The sequence below is a fragment of the Pantherophis guttatus genome, chromosome 2, assembly GCF_059756535.1.
Source record: "Pantherophis guttatus breed Tessera chromosome 2, ASM5975653v1, whole genome shotgun sequence".
NCBI classification, from domain to species: Eukaryota; Metazoa; Chordata; class Lepidosauria; order Squamata; family Colubridae; genus Pantherophis; species Pantherophis guttatus.
The window spans coordinates 222263751-222284468 of NC_142064.1; the positions used below are offsets into that span (position 1 = coordinate 222263751).

At 42.2% G+C, this 20718-nt stretch overlaps 1 protein-coding gene across 2 annotated transcripts in view; it reads left to right on the forward strand.

The window, feature by feature from the left end:
- NCKIPSD (NCK interacting protein with SH3 domain) overlaps window positions 1-20718 on the forward strand; it is a 124739-nt gene that overhangs the window by 69085 nt on the left and 34936 nt on the right. For both annotated transcript variants that reach the window (XM_060688316.2, XM_087883724.1), the window contains exons 4-5: window positions 2882-2969; window positions 8006-8604. In XM_060688316.2, coding sequence (XP_060544299.2) covers window positions 2882-2969; window positions 8006-8604 — 687 coding nt within the window. The remainder of the gene's footprint in view (window positions 1-2881; window positions 2970-8005; window positions 8605-20718) is intronic.

Genomic DNA, 20718 nt, shown 5'->3' on the forward strand with positions numbered 1-20718 from the left:
TGGGTAATTTTGAGTGTTCATCACGTCCTGTTTTTTTGGCCAAGCTCATTTTTTCCTAATGGCAGCTGCATATCTTCCTCAGGGCTCTCGCTATATTCCTCCATACCAGTGTTGTATTTCTCCTCACCTGATTACCAGTGTACCTCATTTGCTGGATAATCATTTTCATTATCCACCTTGAACAGCGAGGTTATAGTTTTGTTAACCATCTTACTCAGAAATGGAATATTAGATCTCGGCTTATAATTACAAAACTCTTTGAGGTGCAAAGAGGAGTTTTCGATAAAGGTCACATAACTTTCTTTTTAAAGTAAGTGGCAAGACTTTCCTTGCTGAAGAAGTCATTAATCATTTCTGGTAACCATGTGTGATTCCAGTGTGACTAATTAGTTAGCCAGGTGGGGAAAGAGTTGAGCAAACAGATGGTGGGCCTTAACTTTTCCACATCCTCAATATGTATATGCAATTTTAAAAAATCCATATGAACAGGAACTATAATCTGCCCCAATACTAGAATATGCGGCAAATGATAGAAAATTGCTCTCAGCCAGCTTCCAGCTGTTCTTTTTTTTTTTTTTTGATTTATATGCCGCCCTTCTCCGGAGACTCAGGGCGGCTTACAATGCGTTAAGCAATAGCCTTCATCCTTTTGTATATTTTATACAAAGTCAGCTTATTGCCCCTACAAACTGGGTCCTCAATTTACCTACCTTAGAAAGGATGGAAGGCTGAGTCAACCTTGAGCCTGGTGAGATTCAAACTTATTAATTGCAGACAGCTGGAGTTAAATTACAATACATTAGTCTGCTGAGCTATCCAGGCTCCACGGGATGTTCTGATCCCGTTCCTTCAATATCCTAATGGAAGAAATATTGTGCAGCATTGAAAAGCTTTTGCAGAACTCTTTGATGCAAATGCAACAGAGGTAGAGGAGAAATAAACCCTCTCTGCTACATCCACTGCCACAAAATAGGATTGCAAGCAGGCCTTGAGAACTCAAATTCATGTTAAAATCAAATTGTACCCAGATTTTCTGCAACAGTACTCCAGTCTACTATTAGTCTGCTTCCTCCCTTTCAACAGTCTGGTGGCTCCAAGATGTCATCTGATGTCTGTTGAAGAGAAGAGGGCATTTAGGAACCATCTGGGTGAGCTTCATGGGTCACAAATTGGCTAGATTTATCAGTACTGATGACAAACTAGGCTGGAAATTTGTGAAGTTACATTCAGAAAAGCATCTAGATCCATCAACCCACTTGGGTTAGATTATCTTAATTACTCCTGTATCCCAGCAGAGGTTTATAGCAAAATGCTATCAGTGTCAAATACTATCAGTGTCGGCTGAAGAGGTTGTAGAAAAAATGCTTTTAAAAGCCTCTAATGATCCCAGCTGAGCCGCGTGATCATCAGAGGCTTTTTTATTTTTATTTTTAAAAGCATTTTTTTGGCCAAAGAGGTAGAAAAATGCTTTTTTAAAATAAAAAAAAAAGCCTCTGATGATTGCACGGCTCAGCTGGGCAATGGGGGTGGGGGGCAGGGATTTTGGCTACCGGTTCTCTGAACCACCCGCCTCCATCGCTACCGAACCAGGAGCATTTCACCCCTGCATCACTTGACCATGCCATTTAGCAACAACAGTTCCAGCAATCCTGGTTGTAGTCGTTAAGTGAGAACTGCATGGATTCTTAAGCAGGAAACTTGCATGACCGTGACTTCCGACTTCCTGCTGGCTTTCCCCATCGACTTCGCTTGTGGGAAACAGGCAGGGAATGTCAGAAATCGCAATCATGTGACCCCCAGCTTGCCGCAGTGCTGGGAGCCTGGGTTCCAATTATGTGACCATGGGGGAAGTGCTGCAACACTTGGAACACTGAGGACCAGTTGTAAGTTCACCTCATTTAGAGCACTCTTAGTAAGCTTAGCAGACTGAGATTTTAAATGCATCCCAATATGTTGTCTGAGAAACAGACAAGAACTTATATCACTATAGGGTTAGGGTCAGTATTGTGTTGATTCAGTGCTGCTGAGACAAAGGAAATCAAGTGTTAAGATGTTGGTGTAGTGCCAAAGGGAAACATCTAGCCCAGGGGTGTCAAACTTGTGTTGTCACGGCGTCATCACATGACATATCACAACTTCTTTCCCCTTCGCTAAACCGGGCGTGGGCGCGGCCAGTGTGTGACGCACACGGGCCGCGAGTTTGACAGCCCTGATCTAGCCCATCCCTCCAAATAAGAGAGAAAGCCTTACCGTCAGTATTCCCAACCCTCTTTGCTTCCAGAAAAAAGTGCAAGATTTGAGAAGTGGAGTTACTAGAGGAAGCCCTGCACACCACTCGATGCTTTTCTTGTCACGAGCCTCTGCGAGGAATGATGCCATCGTAAATGGCCCTTTCCTACCCTGAGATGCTTTTCCTAGTCTTAAGTAAAAAAAAATAGCTCTGGCTGTATTAAAATAAAGGAAGCCTGCATGGCTTAAGCTTTTGTCTTTATCCTTTCACAAGGATAATTTGTTGCATGGATCACTCCCAATGCCTCTAATGTGCACACGGCTTGCTGCCTCTGCAAAGGGGCTGAGAGCGATAGAGAGTGTATGTGTTTGACAGGTCGGTGCAACAGGAGTCTGGCGCTTTGCTGAACATAGCAATTAAATATGCAGCTTTTTCTGTCTTAAAGGAGGGAGGGAGGCAGCACACATTCCGAGGTTCTGCTAGGCTCATACAGGAGGCTGATTATTAACGCTGTCCTCTAGAGGCATCTTTTAAGAAATGAAAAGAGCACTATTAGGACACGTTTGCTGTTGCCTAGAAAAGAAATGTTTTTGACAGATTACCATTGCTCTCGCTGATGACATGGATTGTTTCTAAAATGCTTTCTTCTAGATTTCTGCACAGCCATGCCGTGCCACTCCTCTTATTCCTCCACCACCAGAGAAACGCAAGAATGTTCAGACAACTGCGCCCATTAAAAGTAAGAAATTGTCCTGCAAGTTGGTGCTATTGAGGATGAAAGAATGCTAAATATCAGCTTTACTGGCTTGGCAGTAAATGGTTCCTCTTGAGCAGGGGTCTCCAACCTTAGCGGATTCCTTTACTGGCTGAGGAATTCTGGGAGTTGAAGTCCACAAGTCTTAAAGTTGCCAAGGTTGGAGACCGCTGCTCTTGAGTACGAAAAAGAAAATACTAGTGAATTGACAGGAAATGGAACTTCACCAAAGATTGGCCTTCTGTGGTCTTGCAGAGGTTACTGAACTCAATTCACAATTCATAAAATTTGTTCATTTCAAAAATAGCACATGCAGAGTGGAGTTTTTTGGAATTACAATTTTTAAAATTAAATTAATTGCAGTCTGATCAGTAATATGTATTTAGGCATATATATATATTTTCTTGAATTTAGTCCAGCTTGTTTCCAAATAAACTCAGGCTGTCAGGCTGAAGCTTTTTGCACATTTGCTCATCAGATGAAACATCTGATGGTGAAACTTTTCTTCTGGAAATAGAAATTCCTCTTTACATGCACAACCTGATAATGCACTCCTGAAATTTGTTTTCATGATCTAAAACTGGTCACAGCATATCTAGGAGCAAGTTTCTGAGAGAAAATGTCATTAAAAAACACATTTTTCTATTTCCTCTTTAAAGATAAATGATAGAAGAAACTGCTGCTGTTCCAACTTTTCAATTAATGTGGCCTTCTGGCACACAGGAGAAAGCAAATAGAAAAAAAAGCCCACAGCATCAAACTACCACAGTTGAGGAACTTGATACAGATGCTTGTATGGTTTCATCTGAGGTGAAACATCCATATTCTTGTATGAAATAAAAAGTACAGGATTAGGAACACACAATAGCTTGCAAATTTGGCCAAACCATTGCAGGCAGGTCATGGTTCAACTGGACTGAAACTCAGAACTTTTTGATTATTCTGGATTTCCGTCAAGGAGAGTCCAGAACAATCTTGCAGGGACAGTGAGACAAAGGTGACAGATCTTAATACACTCTCTCCCAGCTCCTATGCAGTCACATGCCCACCATCTTTCTTCCTCTTGCCTCTCCTTTGTCACACCTGAATTCTTGCAACCACTCATTTAGTGACTGTTCAAAGTTGCAGCTTCACTGAAAAAAGCGACTTATGATCGTTTTTCACACTTATGACCGCTGTTATGTGATCAAAATTCGAACACTTAGTAACTGACTCATATTTATGACAGTTGAAGTATCCAGGGGTCATGTGATCACTTTTTGTCACCTTCTGACAAGAAAGTCAATGGGGAAGCCAGATTTACTTAACAATCATGTTACTAACTTAACTGCAGTGATTCACTTAACAACTATGGCAAGAAAAGTCATAAAACGGGGCAAAATTAACTTAACAACTGTCTTGCTAAGCAACCAAATTTTGGGGCTCAATTGTGGTCATAAGTCGAGGACTACTTGTATACCCAAATCCCCCTACCCACCCAGTTTTTCCCTGGGCATTCTTTCTGCTAATCTTCCCTTATGTTCCACTCCATAGGACATCTCTGCCAAATATACATGGTTTGGTCCATGTCTGGAAAAACCACATCTACCGTATTTTTTGGAGTATAAGATGCACCTTTCCCCCCCACCCCAGAAGAGCATGGAAATATTGGTGCATCTTATACACCGAATACAGCCATTTTTGGCCTCCCGAAGGCCCGCCCCACTCGTTCCATTTTTATGAAAAACAGGCTCTTTTTTTGCCCATTTTTTGCAAAAATGGGGGCGTTTTTGCCCTCCCCCAGCCCCCAGGAGCACTCTGCAGGCCTCCCGAACCCTCTACATGCCTTGTTTTTCACAAAAATGGGCAAAAAATGGCCCATTTTCACCCGTTTTTGCAAAAAAGGGGCGCACAGAGGGTTTGGGAGGCCTGCAGAGTGCTCCTGGGGCTGGGGGAGGGCAAAAACACCCCCATTTTTGCAAAAAACAGTGTACAGAGGGTTTGGGAGGCCTGCAGAGTGCTCCTGGGGCTGGGGGAGGGCAAAAACACCCCCATTTTTGCAAAAAAACAGTGCACAGAGGGTTTGGGAGGCCTGCAGAGTGCTCCTGGGGCTGGGGGAGGGCAAAAACACCCCCATTTTTGCAAAAAAACAGTGCACAGAGGGTTTGGGAGGCCTGCAGAGTGCTCCTGAGGGCCAGGGAGGGCAAAAACTTTTTTTTTTTACTTACCTCTTCGAAATCTTAGTGCGTCTTATACACCAGTGCATCTTATAGTCTGAAAAATACAATATTTTGTTCTGGGTAGAGAGCATTCAAAATTGTCTGTTTAACCACTGTATTTTGGGGCTGAACAAAGTAGGAAAAGAAGGTTCCATAATACTATTTATTTCTTTAGTCCTTCCATGCAGAAACCCAGATTACAAGTAGAGATTTCCAGTGCTCCCTTTAAAATAGATGGGAAAATGAAACATCTTTTTACCAATAGGTAAAATGCTTCCAGCCACCTCTTTCCCTGTAAGATCTTTCCTTCCTCATAATCTATATCCAGCTAAGTTTTGGACTGGTGGTGAGGGGGTTTATTTTGGACTATTAAGATCCTGGGGTAATTTGAATAAATAAAGATGATGCTAGGGGCTGGTATTTTGATTTGCAGAAGCCAATTTCCCATTTAATTTTTCGTTCTTATTAAAAATAAAAATTATGTGGACAGGGAGCCCAGGAAAGAGACAAGGAAAATCTCCAGGGATTGCTATTCATTTGTGCCCTAAAGGCCTCACTGCATATGTTAAAATGCTTCCCTTCGGTCCATGAACTGGCAGAAAAGGATGCTGGTATATAAGTTATGCTGCCCTGATTACCAAGACTTGTTCTCTCTCAATGACACAGTTGGCAAAATAGTAGATTGTCATGTGAAACCCATTTTTGACAGAAGCAATGGCACACTTGGAATACACTCACTGGTGGGAGAATCTTTCTCTGTTTTCATCTTAAATTGATCTGTGAAGCTCAGGAATAATACATGCTCAGAGTTCTATTCCTTTTTTAAAAAAAACACGTTGAGTGCTTTTTCAAAAGCTTGCTAAATCCATGTATATTAGATAACTGTAAAATCTGGCATGTGCTTCAGAACAGACTAGTAAATTTGTTTTTGAACAGATTCTTCTGCAGAAGCCAGATGTTAGGTCTCTCCTATAGCCCGGCTACAAAGGCCATAGAATAGAGTATAGTGCCTACATCTGGCAAGCAGGGGATATTCCTGCATCTGCCAAAAGTAGACCATAGAAACTGAGCAGTTCTTGTCCACATCATCCACCTTATTGACAAGCTGTCCTGCATCACATTCACAATAAAAACTGAATTGGGGGAAGATGGAGAAAACTAATGTTGGATCAGTTTAATATAAGCAGCCTTTGGTTTAGGATGAGATTCAATCTTCAGGATATGTCATGTAAACAGTTATTGTACAGGGGGACATTTATGTTGCAGGCAGGAGGACGTGAGAATGAGTCCAGGGTTAGAATCAGTATTGTTGACATTTGAATGCAGAGGGTTTTTTTCCCCCTGCAGATAAACAAACTATCTTTTTTGCTGCCTCAAATAATCTCCCTTGTCATAACTATGAAAGACTGGCTGAGATGAACTGAGTATTTGGTGGGATGGGAAGATAAGGAATAAAACACAGGAAACACACACAGAATCTTAAATAAGGCAGTTCAGCATTTAGATTGTTTTCACAAATAAGCATTGCTTACTTAGAGTTTGGCAAGTATGGCAATTTATTATTACAAAATTAAATAAGAAAACTATATTCTTCAGGTTGGCTGAGAGAATTAGATTGTACAAGTTTAATTCATTAAACTAAATAAATTTGATTTATTAGGCACACTGTCCATGCACTGCAAAAGTCCTCACTGATTATTTCCATCCCTTAACAATGCTGGCCATGTAAATGTAAACATTTAGAGCTCAAGGAAAGAAAAGAATGGATTCGGTGTAGTATTGGCAGTTGTGGCTCGGTAATAATGGAGAAGGATCTGGGAAGCCTGGAAAATATCATTCCCTCCTATTTAATGGTGAGGAGAAATGGCCTTAGGAGACTGACTCCTCTTCCCAGCCAAGGAAAGGTCACACCTGCAAGATTCTGATAATGTAATTTTATGATACAGTAGAGTTAGCTTGTCCGGCTGTGTTTCCTGTCTGGTCTACCTCATCTGGACAACCAGATTTCAACGAAGCTCTTCCCAGATGTATTCTGTGGTTAGTCTTTGCAGCAGTCATTGCTGTAGCCAAAGTTCACTTTTCTGCAGAACTTGTTGAAAATGCATTGGTTGGCTAACTGGACTATGTAATTAAAACAATGCAGCAAGTCAACATGAGTTTATATTTCAGTTATATTCACAAGACATCTCATCTGTACTTGATCCCCTAATGCTGAAGAATTTGGAGTTACTATTTCTCTCTCCTGGGAGTAAATGGGCCATCAACATCTGAGCCACAGTTGTCAGGGAATATGTGGATTTCAAGTCTTAAGGACATGTGAGTGAGGAAGAGGAGCCAATTGTTTTCAGCCAGATGGGAACCTCTGCTTTTAGGCAAGCTGCGTACTATTTTCTTCTGTGCTCCATGAAAGCAGTTGCATAAAGAATCAAGTTATTTTTTTTTTAGCAATAGGCTTCTTTTCTCTCTTTTAGTGTCAAATAAATGATGCATTATTCAAAAACAACATCTGTATGCATAGAATAAAAAGTATTGCCTAAAAAACTCCATTCCTGCATGGATACTTTCCTATAAAAACACGAAAACACCTTTCAGTAGAACAGACTTCTCCCTTGCTACAAAAAGATTGGCGATCAGGAATACTAAAGAGACAGTTAATACAATTTTGCTTTGAGATAAATGAACCAAGAAAAATAGTTTAACTACTCTGAAAGCTGCCGCAATAAGATTCTTAATGAACTCTTCTCTTGCAGTTGTATTTTTTTTTTTTACCACTCTCTTTTCCTTTGTTTTTGTTGCTAAGATATGTCAATTGTTTCCTTTCAGATGCAGTTGGACTCACTTCTGGATCAGTTTCTAGCGCTTCTACTGAAAGCACAACTTCACTGGATACCTTGTACACAGGTTCAACAGAGTCAGGTCTCCCTACTGCTACACCCAGCCCAAACAACACTCCTCCCCCTGTTCCTAGCAGAGGTGCCCTCACCATGGCATCCTCCAGTTTAGAGATTAGTCCTGTAGTGCAAAGAAAGCATGGGAGTGCCAGCAGATCCCCCCAGACCAAAAGGGCTGCTCCACAACCTCCTGCCCAAATGGAGGTTTCAGATGCAGGTGGTGAAAAGCTCTTAGAAGCAAAGAAGACCACACCAGCCACATCTACAGGGATAGAAAACTTTGATTCTCTTTGCCTGGAAGATGAGAAGGCAGCCAATACAAAGGAGGTGGAGCAAGAATCATCTGGCCTAGTAACCACCGTGCCAACAACGATAGGAGCTGAGTTGATTGAGTTGATCCGCAGGAACACAAATCTCAGCTATGAGCTCTCCAGAGTTGCCATAGGAGTAGTAATTGGGCATATCCAGACTTCTGTTCCAGCCCTTAATAGCATCATGGAGCAGATTCTCATCTCACTGGTGGAAAGCAAGGTAGGGGACATGCTTCTTTTTGCCTCCATAGAATATATGTTAAAGCAATGTTGCCCAACCTTTCCAGGGGGATAGAGGAGATGGTTCCAAGTGAGCAGCGGGTGAGTGTGTGCACATGCACAACATACATACCACTCACACAAATGGAGCTGTGCATGTGCGTGTGCTCACCTGCCGCTTCCACGGCCCAATTACAATTTTGAATTGTAAGCCAAGTCAGTAACTAAGATGGGTGGCTATAGAAAATGAATGAATGAATGAATGAATGTATGAATGAATGAATGAATGTATGTATGTATAAATGTATAAATAAATAAAGCAGTACCATTTTGGATGGTTTAGGAATTGCTCTGCAACTTGGAAAGAGAAACAAATGTGTTGCTTAGGAAAAAAACTGGAATATATGATATTGTTGACCTAGAAAATATGGCTCCTAATATGTTGTTTTCTGCTTTTTTTGTATGCTTACTATTATCCTAAAGAAAGAAAAGAGACATTTTTCCTAGCATAAGGAATATTTGAGTGACCTTAATATGTAATTCCACATTATAGTCTGGAGAAAGTTTCTGTTTTATTTTGCTTTCCTCAACTGATATGAAATGAGCTGAAAAAGATTGTCACTTAATGGTTTGGGGTGCTCTGGTTTTTGTTTTGCAGGAAGAGGAAAAGGAAGTGATAATAGAATAAACTCTTCAGTGCTTAAGGGGATTGTGGAGGCTGTTAATTCAGTGTAAGACATTATATAGTGCCTATAATCTCTGTGAAGCTTTATATGTCAAGTCTGTATCAAAAATGGAGACACTCCTTTCTTTAGCCAACACTCTGCCTCCGATCTGATCAACTCAATAATAACGGCAGGGCCTTCATGCCTTTAGTTGTTATGGTTTTCATTTGGGAGAAAAATGTTGCTCTACTTTACATTTAATTCAGGCTCAATCCTGGATTATGTACATGGTTTGCAATAGTGGCGAATATGGTATATGGTGCTGTTCCTAGGTTACCTATAGAAGCACAGTAGTTACCATACTATGAGATATCTCTCAGAATTGCATCATTGATCAGGGCTTAGCAGTGTTGTATGATCACAAAGGCTACAGTGGTGCCAGTTTGTTGTCATGAAGATCCTCCGATTTTTAAATAGCAAATTTGAATGAAGCAAATTTCTGAGATTGGCCAGATGATTTTTATATATATATATATTTACAAATTCATGCAACGTGTGGATAGTCATCCTGGAATACTTTTTCCTTACAGGTAAGTTAAATCTGCCCCTGGGCAGAATGGAAGCCAAAATGTATCTAATCTCTTTTTTTTCCAAGTGAAATAAGAGATCATCATTGATTAAAGCTTTTCTCTGCTCTGAACTAAATCTCTCACCTTATGTTGGAGAATCATATTATATTCTTTAATTACTTGTATCCCTTTATTCTGTCCTCCTACTTTAAATTAAAAGTCAAAGCACTACTTTACGAAATCAATTTTAAAATCCATTACTACAGACTTAATTCCCAGTGTGCTCTTTTGAAGGATGAATTGCTTGAGATTTGCCTGGTAAGGTTCTGTGCATGCATTAGAAAGATAAAAGGGGACAAAATACATTCCAATCTCTAATGCTGTGTGTAGCCTGCTAGAGTACCCTAACATACATTCTGTAGTGGAATTATTACTTCTCCTTCTCTAATTTACATACATCGCTTTAAATGCAGCAGGGATGGAAATGAACTAGCCAAGATAGTTCGGGATCATTCTTAATGTACGGCAAGAATATAGGAACAAAATTCCAGCACACCAGCTTTCCCCAGTGTTTTGGGCTTCTATTTATCTCCTTCATTGATTTTTACAGTAACATTTTAGTTCAAGTGGCCGATGTAAGGAGAATAGCACTCCACATTATGACCAGGAGCTAAAGCCCTAATAAACATGGAATAAATTCTTGGAATCGTAAAGCCATGGAACAGGTTTCATTGTGTGCATGTTAACATAAACATGTTAACATTTCATATTAACATAGAAATGTGGCAGATAGGTAAGCAGGCATCTCCCATTAACCAATAGCTAAACATGCTAGGCGTGCATCCATCCCTCATTTAATCAATACACTTTTAATTAATCCCTTTTACAGCTGCATGCAATGCTTAGCATTTGGTGTATACTGTATCTAATATATATATATGGAAGTAGGATGGAAATATATCTACAGAAACTAGTATTTATTGAATGTTTGAATGGAGTTTGAAATGTTCACCTCTCCAATTTCATGTTAATCCTTTTGCCTCCTCTTTCCTATTTTCTAAGTTTGGTCATTGTTCCTCTGTATAATTCCAACAGTCCCTTTGGTTGCAATGTCTGTTGCCTTCTTCATCTCAGAAAAATTGGTTTCTATCCAGACTGACATGGAAGGCAGAGCCAAGATTTGTCTTAAACCCAGTAGACTTTGCTTTCCTTTAAAATTTGGAATTCACTTGCTATGATCTCAGTTGGGGAATAAATTATGCAGAAGTTGCATCAAAACTTTCTTTTGAGAAAGTCTTTAATGTTCTATTTCTATGCAATATTTAGATTTATGAGTTCTGTGTGGAGCTGAATGGAAAGTCATAATAATACAGTGTGGCAGACCTTCCTTATTATAGCTCATGCACTATTCTGTGCATATGAAATATTCCTGCTAGAATGCTTTTGAGCATCACTGCTTGCATGGAAGGAAAACAAACAGACCTGGAACTGAACAAGTAACATGTTAAGAAGTACCTGTTACAGGTTGCCACTCTAAATAAGGATGGTTGTCAGGGCTGCCACATTTGAAACAGAAGCAATAAACATTTGGGCTTAGTAATCATTAATACCCAATTGAACTTCTCTTACCTGCAGATACTTTGTCATTCAAGGAAAGGAAAAAAAACTGCATGTATTTGTAAATCATTGATATAGGATTGCAATAAACCAAGAGTGATTATTGCCCAATAAACCTGGGGAAAAGTTTGATTGCTATCCCCAAAGATGGTAGAAATGCTTGAAAATCAAGAAAGCATAGTAAGGTAGCAAAATAGTGGCAGGCAAGGAGGGTCTCATTCTTTTCAAATTCTGCTGTTTTCTGTAAGCATTTGCGGCATTGTTCTGTATAGCATGTCTGATACTCAGTAATAGTTATAATTCCAGAGTAGAAGAGAAAAACATCCTGTAATTACTCCATCCTGTTTGCATAAAATTTTCAAAGAAATGACCTTAGAGAGAAGCTCAGTAAATTGAATTCAGTGTCTGTCTTGGCACTGTTAAACTGTGCTACAGGCTTGAGGTTGGAATGAGATGAAGACACTTTTTCTTACTTTAATCATACACATTGGTGATGTGGGTGTCAGCAGAGAGGGAGAAAGAAGGAAATCATATGCTGCCCATTCTTAATTCCTCTGGTTGGAAGTGACTCCAGTTGTTGTACGTACCTTCCTAAAGAGTTGTAAAAGGATGCTCGTGTTTAAAATGGTCCTTTGCCTTCTGGAGTAATGAGGAAGAAGATCGAGAAAACCATGTAGAAAAACTTCTGCAGGAATACAGCCAACTTGGCACAATGGAAGAAGCATTCCATCTGTTAGTACTGAAAATGAAAAGAGAGAATGTTCCCTAAATAATCATGTTTTCAGGGCGGGGGAAATAAGATGGATTGTTTCCAGCATATTGTGTTCCCTTCCAAATGAAAAATGTCATAGTCAAAATTGCTGAAGACAGATCTTGGTTTTACCTGTTATTATGTTTGTCACACAGTCAGCCAGATGTTCACACTGGATTTGGCATTTTTGTCCACCTATTGTGTCCTTCCCAAGCACATGGGACAGGCAGATGTGAATGTTTGATGGTGTTAGAGGCATCATCACAGAATGTAAACTGTTTCCAGTAAAGCTACCTTTTGTAATTGATTGATGGTGAATTTGTCAATGCCAGTGGTGTTCAAGTTGTTTTGGGATTGCACCCAAGGCAATCTACCTATTACTATTGGTACTACCTTTGCTTTGTTTTGCCACGGTTGTTCTATTTCTGTTTGCACGTTGTTGTATTTTGTTATCTTCTCCAGTCCTCTATCCAGACTTTTTTTTGGTCATTCTTATAGACAGTTGTTAAGTCTTGTGTGGCAGGTGTGTGTTTGTTTGAAGTCTAAAGTCCCAGAGCAATTTAGCTTTTCCTTTTCTATTACTTTTATCTATTGTATGGTCCCACCAGTTCTTGCTTGCATGCAAATGGTGATTCTTGCAGATCTTTCAATGCACCATTGTTGCTACTTTGTCCTGCAGTTGTTTGTAAGTCTGTGCAATCTTGGTGTAGGCAGCAGTTGCCATCTGTTGCTGACTTCTCAATTCTGGCTTTGTATGCATTTGTTCTTATGGCTTGGTCTTGTGCAGCCAGAATTAGCCCTGCTGTCTCTTTCTTCAACTTTCCTGCTATTAGCCATTACTTAGTCTTGTTATCATTTGCTTCTCCTGCTATTTTTTTTTTTAATATATTAGCCATATAATGCTTTGTCTTCCCATGCTTTCTTTCTGTTCTTCATTTGGTCTTTGTTGTAGGCCAGTGTGGTCTTTCCAATACTCAGGAGGCTTTCCTGGTATACTAGTTTCAGTACATCTTCTTCACTATCCTTCAGATATTTTTCCAATACCCTTTTTTTCTTCTTCAACCATCTGATATACTTGCAACATTCCACATGCACCCATTTTCCTGGGTAAGTAGAGCCTGTCAACCTTGCTGTGTGGATGAAGGGCATGATTCATTGTCATTATTTTTCTGGTCTTCCTATCCATGGCCTTCAGTTCAGCTTGAATCCAGCCCACTATTCCAGCTGTGTATTGAATGACTGGAATTGCCCAGGTGTTGATTCTGAGTTCTGACTCCATATCTACTGATTTCTGTTTCTTCTAGGCACGTGATTATCCAATCATATGGGAACAGTAAAATGCCTTCCTGTAATCAATTCATGCTACATTCAAGTTGTTGTTGTTGTTACTGTTGTTGTTATTAGTATTTACTTTATTCATTAAACATGAAACTCAGTCAACTGAATATTCAAAAATGCATCACAAATACCATTGATTGGTGCTAATGGTTGATACAAGTTGCTGCCAGTGTCCTAGGTATCAGCCAAGTACCTTCTTCTTTTTTCAAGCCTTTACGGACCCCCTGTGATGACATCGTGTGTCCCCCCCCAGGGGTCCACAGACCACAGATTGAGAACCACTCCTCTAAGGCATAATATGCCAGCAGTTAGACAGAAAAGAAAGCTTGCCAATAGAATGATATTGTTTAAGACTGTTTCTGGGTGAGTTTGTTTTAGAAAACTGGTGGATGAGGGATAACAAGAAAATAGATTTGAATGAGAATGGTCATCCCAAAACTAACAAATTTATTAATTAATTAATTAATTATAAATGCAGTTATTACATTCAAATTCGTCTTTAATTCCCTCTAAATAATTATCATCAGAACCGTATGCTAACTAATTTTGATGCTGAATGTTTGATGACCACTTAAGGTTCATACATATTAATAAAAGATTTAAGGTTGATTTTAAAAGCCCAACATGTTTCTTTTAAAATATCCTAGTTTTCCTACTTTTTAACTATTGCTGCTGGCAGACAGTTTTCAAATATCCTTTCTTAGATTCCTAAAATTACTTGCAGGGATGTGTAAGATTGTACTTTCTGCCATACTCCTGGAGAATATTGGCTTATATAATCTCTTGGGCTTCAATATAGAAACAAAGCATTTTCAGTGCATCTTTAAACCATATTTTATGTTTTTCCTGTTCTGGCATATGTATTCTGTTCCCCAGGAATTCCAGCAATGTAGAAGTGGCACAGAAAGATACTATAATTTTCCCCCCTAGAAATGTCATCAAAGGAAGCTAACCAGGAATGAAATCCAGCAGGTTCTAACAGGTTCTGGAGAACCGGTATCGGAAATTTTGAGTAGTTCGCAGAACCGGCAAATACCTCCTCTGGCTGGCCCCAGAATGGGGTGCGAATGGAGATTTTGCAATATCCTTCCCCAGGAGGGGAGGGAATGGAGATTTTGCAGTATCCTTCCCCTGGTGTGGGGTGGGAATGGAGATTTTGCAATATCCTTCCCCTGCCACGCCCACCAAGCCACGCCCACAGAACCGGTAGGGAAAAAAATTGGATTTCACCTCTGAAGCTAACTGATAGTGAGAAATTAAAACATTCCAATTACATAATCTACTATGTGAGTCCACAACTGACTCTTTCATTTTTATGATTGGGGTTTAAAAGTGGTAGATATTTGCTTAATTTAAAATGGGAGGAATATCTGCAAACACAACACAAGGTTCTTATATTAAATACCACAGGATGTCTTGAAAAGCTAAAAAGTATGTGAAGAATGATGGTCGTGACCCATTTGGGGGAGGTCCAGGGGCTGAAACTCGCAAGTATTGTTTCTCTGTGGTCAGGCAGACTCTGCAATTGCCCCCTGTGGAAAGCACTTTGGGCTCCAATTTTAGTCTCCTTACAGAAGGAGATGAAAATGGAGCTTTTCTGGAGGACATTTGGGATCTGATGCTAAATGCTACCTGGGATATCAGGTTTTGTGTTTGATTGGAAGTTTCTGTACTTTTGATGGTTGCTATTTTATCACATGATCACTGGGAATCTGCTTACATTGTAGCAGGATAGAAGTTAAATTAAAGATTTGTATGGCTGACCCATTATATAACATAACCTTAGCATAAACTCATAATACCAACAGGCAAAAATGCAAAAAAAAAAAAAAAAAAAAAACCAAACAAAAAAAAAACCCTACTGCAAGGCCAGTGGTGGGTTGCCCCTGGTACGGACTGCTTCGCAAGAACTGGTAGTAAAACCAGCAGGAGGCCCCGCCCACTGCCCCAGATGACATCATTGGCAATCTGCACGTGAAAGCAAAGTGAGCACGCGTGCACAATCCTGTTGCGAAACGGTAGTAAAGGTAAGGAGAACCCACCCCTGTGCAAGGCGCTTTAAGAGTACTACTGTAAGTGGGCATGTCTCAATTCTCATCCTGACCCAATGCCTGAGGGAAGAGCCCTCCAGATCTTGTGGGAAGCTATTAATATATAAGGCTAAAAGCGAAAGAATCTCTCTGGTAATATATAAAACTCTTCTATTTATTTTTATTTTTTATTTTATTTTATTTTGAATTTGTGTACTGCCCTTCTCCCTGAGGACTCAGGGCGGTGAACAGCCAAGTAAAAACATCAAGTACAAATATTAAAATACAGTTAAAATATATATATATATAAATTTGGCTCCATTAATTAAAAATAATAAACAAAACACTTAAAAACACTTAAAAAATTAGGCCAGCCCGGCTTGCTGGAAAAGGAAGGTTTTAAGGGCACGACGGAAGGCACTAAGGTCTTGGATTCTCCTTATCTCTGGGGGCAGCTGATTCCAGAGGGTGGGTGCCCCCACAGAGAAGGCCCTCCCCCTGGGGGTCACCAGCCTGCACTGTTTGGCTGATGGCACCCCGAGGAGGCCCTCTCTGTGGGAGCGCACGGGTCGATGGGAGGTCGTCGGTGGCAGCAGGCGGTCTCGAAGATAGCTAGGCTCTATGCCATGGACCACTTTAAAGGTGATAACCAACATCTTGAAGCGCACCCGGAAGACCACTGGGAGCCAGTGCAGCTCACGCAGGAGCGGTGTTACATGGGAGCGCCATGCTGCTCCTGTCACTACCCGCGCTGCTGCGTTCTGGACCAGTTGGAGCCTCCGGGTGCTCCTCAAGGGGAGCCCCATGTAGAGAGCGTTGCAGTAGTCAAGGCGAGAGGTGACGAGGGCATGAGTGACTGTGCACAGGGAATCCCGATCAAGAAAGGGCCGCAACTGGCAGATCAGGCGGACCTGACAAAAGGTCCCCCTGGTTACAGCCGTCAGATGTTCCTCCAAGGACAGCTGCGTATCCAGGAGGACTCCCAGATTGCGAGCCCTCTCAGTGGGGGCCAACGACTCGCCCCCAATAGTCAGTGATGGAGTCAACTGACTATATTGGGATGCCGGGAGCCACAGCCACTCAGTCTTGGAAGGGTTGAGCCTGAGCCTGTTCCTCCCCATCCAGATCCCCACAGCCTCCAGGCACTGGGACATCACTTCAAGGGCATCGTTGGGGTGGCCTGGGGTGGAGATGTACAGCTGGGTGTCATCAGTGTACTGGTGGTATCTCACCCCAAAGCCACGGATGATCTCGCCCAACGGCTTCACATAAATGTTGAACAGGAGGGGCGAGAGGACCGACCCCTGAGGCACTCCACATATAAGAGGCCTTGAGGTCGACCTCTGCCCCCCTGCCAACACTAACTGCGACCGGTCGGAGAGAAAGGAGGAGAACCACCGTAATACGGTGCCCCCCATCCCCAACTCTTCCAACCGGTGCAGCATGATACCATGGTCGATGGTATCAAAAGCCGCTGAGAGGTCTAACAGGACCAGAATAGAGGAGCAACCCCTGTCCCGAGCCCTCCAGAGATCATCAACCAACGCAACCAATGCCGTTTCCGTGCTGTGTCCAGGCCTGAAACCCGACTGGAACGGATCTAGATAGGATGTTTCCTCCAAGAATTGTGGAAACTGTCGCGCAACCACACTCTCAACAACCTTCGCCAGGAAGCGAAGGTTGGAGACAGGACGATAGTTGGCCAATATTGCCGGATCCAGGGACGGCTTCTTGAGGAGAGGCCTCACCACCGCTTCTTTCAAGGCGGCGGGGAGGTGACCCTCACTCAATGAAGCATTGATAACACCCTGGAGCCAGCCTCGTGTAACCTCCCGGGAAGCCAGTACCAACCAGGAGGGACACGGGTCCAGTAAACATGTGGCCGCACTAAGTCTCCCCAAAATCCTGTCCACATCATCCGGAGTCACAGCATCAAACTCCTCCCAGGTAACATTCTCAAGACTATTCCTCGTCACCCTGCCCTGATCTACCCAGTCAGAGTCCAAATCCCCCCGGATCTGAGCGATTTTGTCATAGAGGTATTGTCCGAAATCCTCCGCCCTGCCTTCCAAGGGATCCTCCCGCACTCCCGGATGGAGCAGGGAGCGGGTTACCCTGAACAGGGCAGCCGGACGATTCCCTGATGACACAATAGAGGCGGAAAAGTAGTTAAACTTTGCCGTCTTTATCGCCACTAGGTAGGTCTTAATATGCGACCTTACCAGTGTTCGGTCAGATTCAGCGAGACTGGCCTCCAACCACTCTCTAGGCATCTTTTCCGGCGTTTCATCTCCCTCAGCTCCTTGGTGAACTAAGGAGCCGCGAGGGATCGACACTGGGTCAGAGGCCGCAAAGGCACGACTCGATCCAAGGCCCCACCAGCCGCCCGATCCCAGGCAGCTACGAGGTCCTCAGCCGAGTCGTGTGCCAGATCTTCAGGAATTGGCCCAAGCTCCGTCTGGAACCTATCAGGATCCATCAGGCGCCTGGGGCGGATCCATCTAATTGGGTCCGCCTCCCTGCGGCGGGGTGTAGCGGTTCGAAGGTCCAGACGATCAGTGAGTGATCAGTGAGTGATCTGACCATGACAAGGGTTTCATGTCTATATCCCCTATAATAAGACCACTCAACCAATGGCCAGAGACAAAAATCAGGTCCAGCGTGTGTCCCCCCCCCTGTGAGTGGGGCCATGAACTAACTGGGTCAGGTCCATGGCCGTCATGGAAGCCATGAACTCCCGAGCCATCTCCGACGTTTCACCAACGGACGGCAGATTGAAATCACCCATGACCATAAGCCTGGGTGTATCAACTGCCACCGTGGCTATCACGTTGAGTAGCTCGGGCAGGGCTGTTGCCACGCGGCAGGGAGCCAGGTACGTAAGCAGCAAGCCCATCTGAACCCCATGACCCCATCTCACAAAGAGGGACTCACATCCGGCAATCTGTGGCACAGTGGTCTCCCTCGGACCCAGACCTTCGTTAATAATAACCGCCACCCCCCCGCCCCTCCCCTGGGCCCTCGGCTGATGGAATGCTCTGGTGGGCACATCTCAACCAGAGGGACCCCTCCCTCCAGGCCCAACCAGGTCTCCGTAATACCCGCCAGGTCCGCTCCCCCCTCTTGAATAAGATCGTAAATGAGGGGGGCCTTATTTACCACGGACCTGGCGTTGCACAGCATCAGCCGGAGGCCCAGGTCCTGAGTATCTGAGCCGCCTAGTATCCGAGGGGAGCCTTGAGGACCGGGGCGCGCAATCGCTTTCAAGTAGCGAGTGCGCACCCCCGGCACAAGATAAGGTCCTCTGCTCCCGCCATATCTGCCCCTCCCATCCACCGTGCTGATGATATCCCCAATCCCTCGTCCTGTGCCCTCCAAACCGTTACCCTGTGCCGGGCTGGGCCCTGACCTAGGTGGATTACCCCCCCCATCCCCTTTGGTCGCCCTCCCAGTTCCCCTTAAAAGATTATTAAAAACCCTAATTAAAAAACCCCTCAATCCCCGCTTTAAAACATGCCACCTCTCGGGGCTCCAAAGCCCGTCCTTAAGGTAGGCCTTCGATAGAGTGGAAGGCCATCACCGCGAGAGGGGGGCATCTCGCAGCGCGAGCAAATCTGCCGAGGTATAAGCCATACAAGTATGATGAGATGGAAAAGGGGAACCTTGGATATCAGCGATATTTAAAGATAGTCATTGAGGTGAGAGATGGCAAAAGAGGCGGCCAGCTCTCTATTAAGAGAGCTCCTGAAAATCTTTTTTTTAAAAAATCCCAAAACAACTCTGGGACGATGAGTTGGGATTGAATCAAATGTATTTTATATGGCACATAATTATTTTGAAAACCTGTCACAGCAAATCATCAGAAATTGGCCATGAAGATAATCCTGAGCACTCTCTTCCACAAAACTTCCCTTACATGAAATCAAAACTTTTTGTGATAGTGTTAATGAGGTTATAAACAAATTGACACATTATTATTATTTGGTGGCAGTGCCCAAATAATCATTCATTCCAAACATTTGAAGAAATGGAGAAGCAGACTCATCTAGCAGTCCTTCACAATGAATCCTGCAGTTAGCTTATCATTCATTTTTCCTAATGCATATAAATTGATGGAGCTGGAGAAATAAATTCAATTCCTGTAGCAAATATGTCAGTGATCGACTGTTATTTAAAAGTATGGTAAATTGCTTTGGCTGAAAAATTGCTACATGGCAGTTTGTAAAACTAACATCTGGCCATCACTCCTCAGCTATATGTAAGTGTTTTATATAGATGAATGTATAAATAAAACATCATCCTAGGTTAAAAAATGAATATGGATACTTTAAATGCTATCAGATTGAATCTTCATGTTGTAAAATTCTATTTCAGTCTCTTTCAGCAAGCCATGAAGGTTGATTATAAAAATCAAGGTTTTGACAAAGTCCAAGTACTTGGCATATATTTTTATTTATAAATTAGGTTTAATTTAATACTTGGAATAATAGCAAATGAGGAAGGGAATGTTAAAGGAAATAAGCCAATATTATTATAAAGACTGAAAGCAGCAGGGTTTTTTCCTAGTAAATCAAAAGTAGGCTGATTTCAAGGTTGCAGAATATCTTGTGTTTTGGAATCCATTATTCAAAGTATAGTGTGACAATTGGCAGAAAATTCTGATTTTTAGAAAATAATTATTAAGCCAGCAATATTTGAGGATTGGAAGTAAATGGAACTCACTGCCTTTCTGTGCAAAAACATCCCTAAATTGGTTATATTGAATACAATTTTTTTTCCCATTTCAGCAATATAGTTTAGGATAATGGGCTGACTCCTTCCATTGCTGCTATCGGAATACTGTAATGTTAACAGATGCGTAAAAACTAACCAGGCTTGGACTTAATAGGATGGCAGAACTAACAGCAAATCGCAGAACAACAGCAAATCCCAGATCTGTGTGCGAGATTGGGAAACACCTCAGAAGGTGACAACCTCCATGTTATTTTCAAGAAAGTTACCAGGATGCTTCCATGAAATCACCAGAAGTCAAACTCACCTTTATTATTCTGATTCTCAAAAAAGAGAGTCAAAAAGGCTAGCAGGATTGACTACAAGTCATCAGAGATATACCATATTTTTGAGAGATTTTCCCCCCAAGAAAAG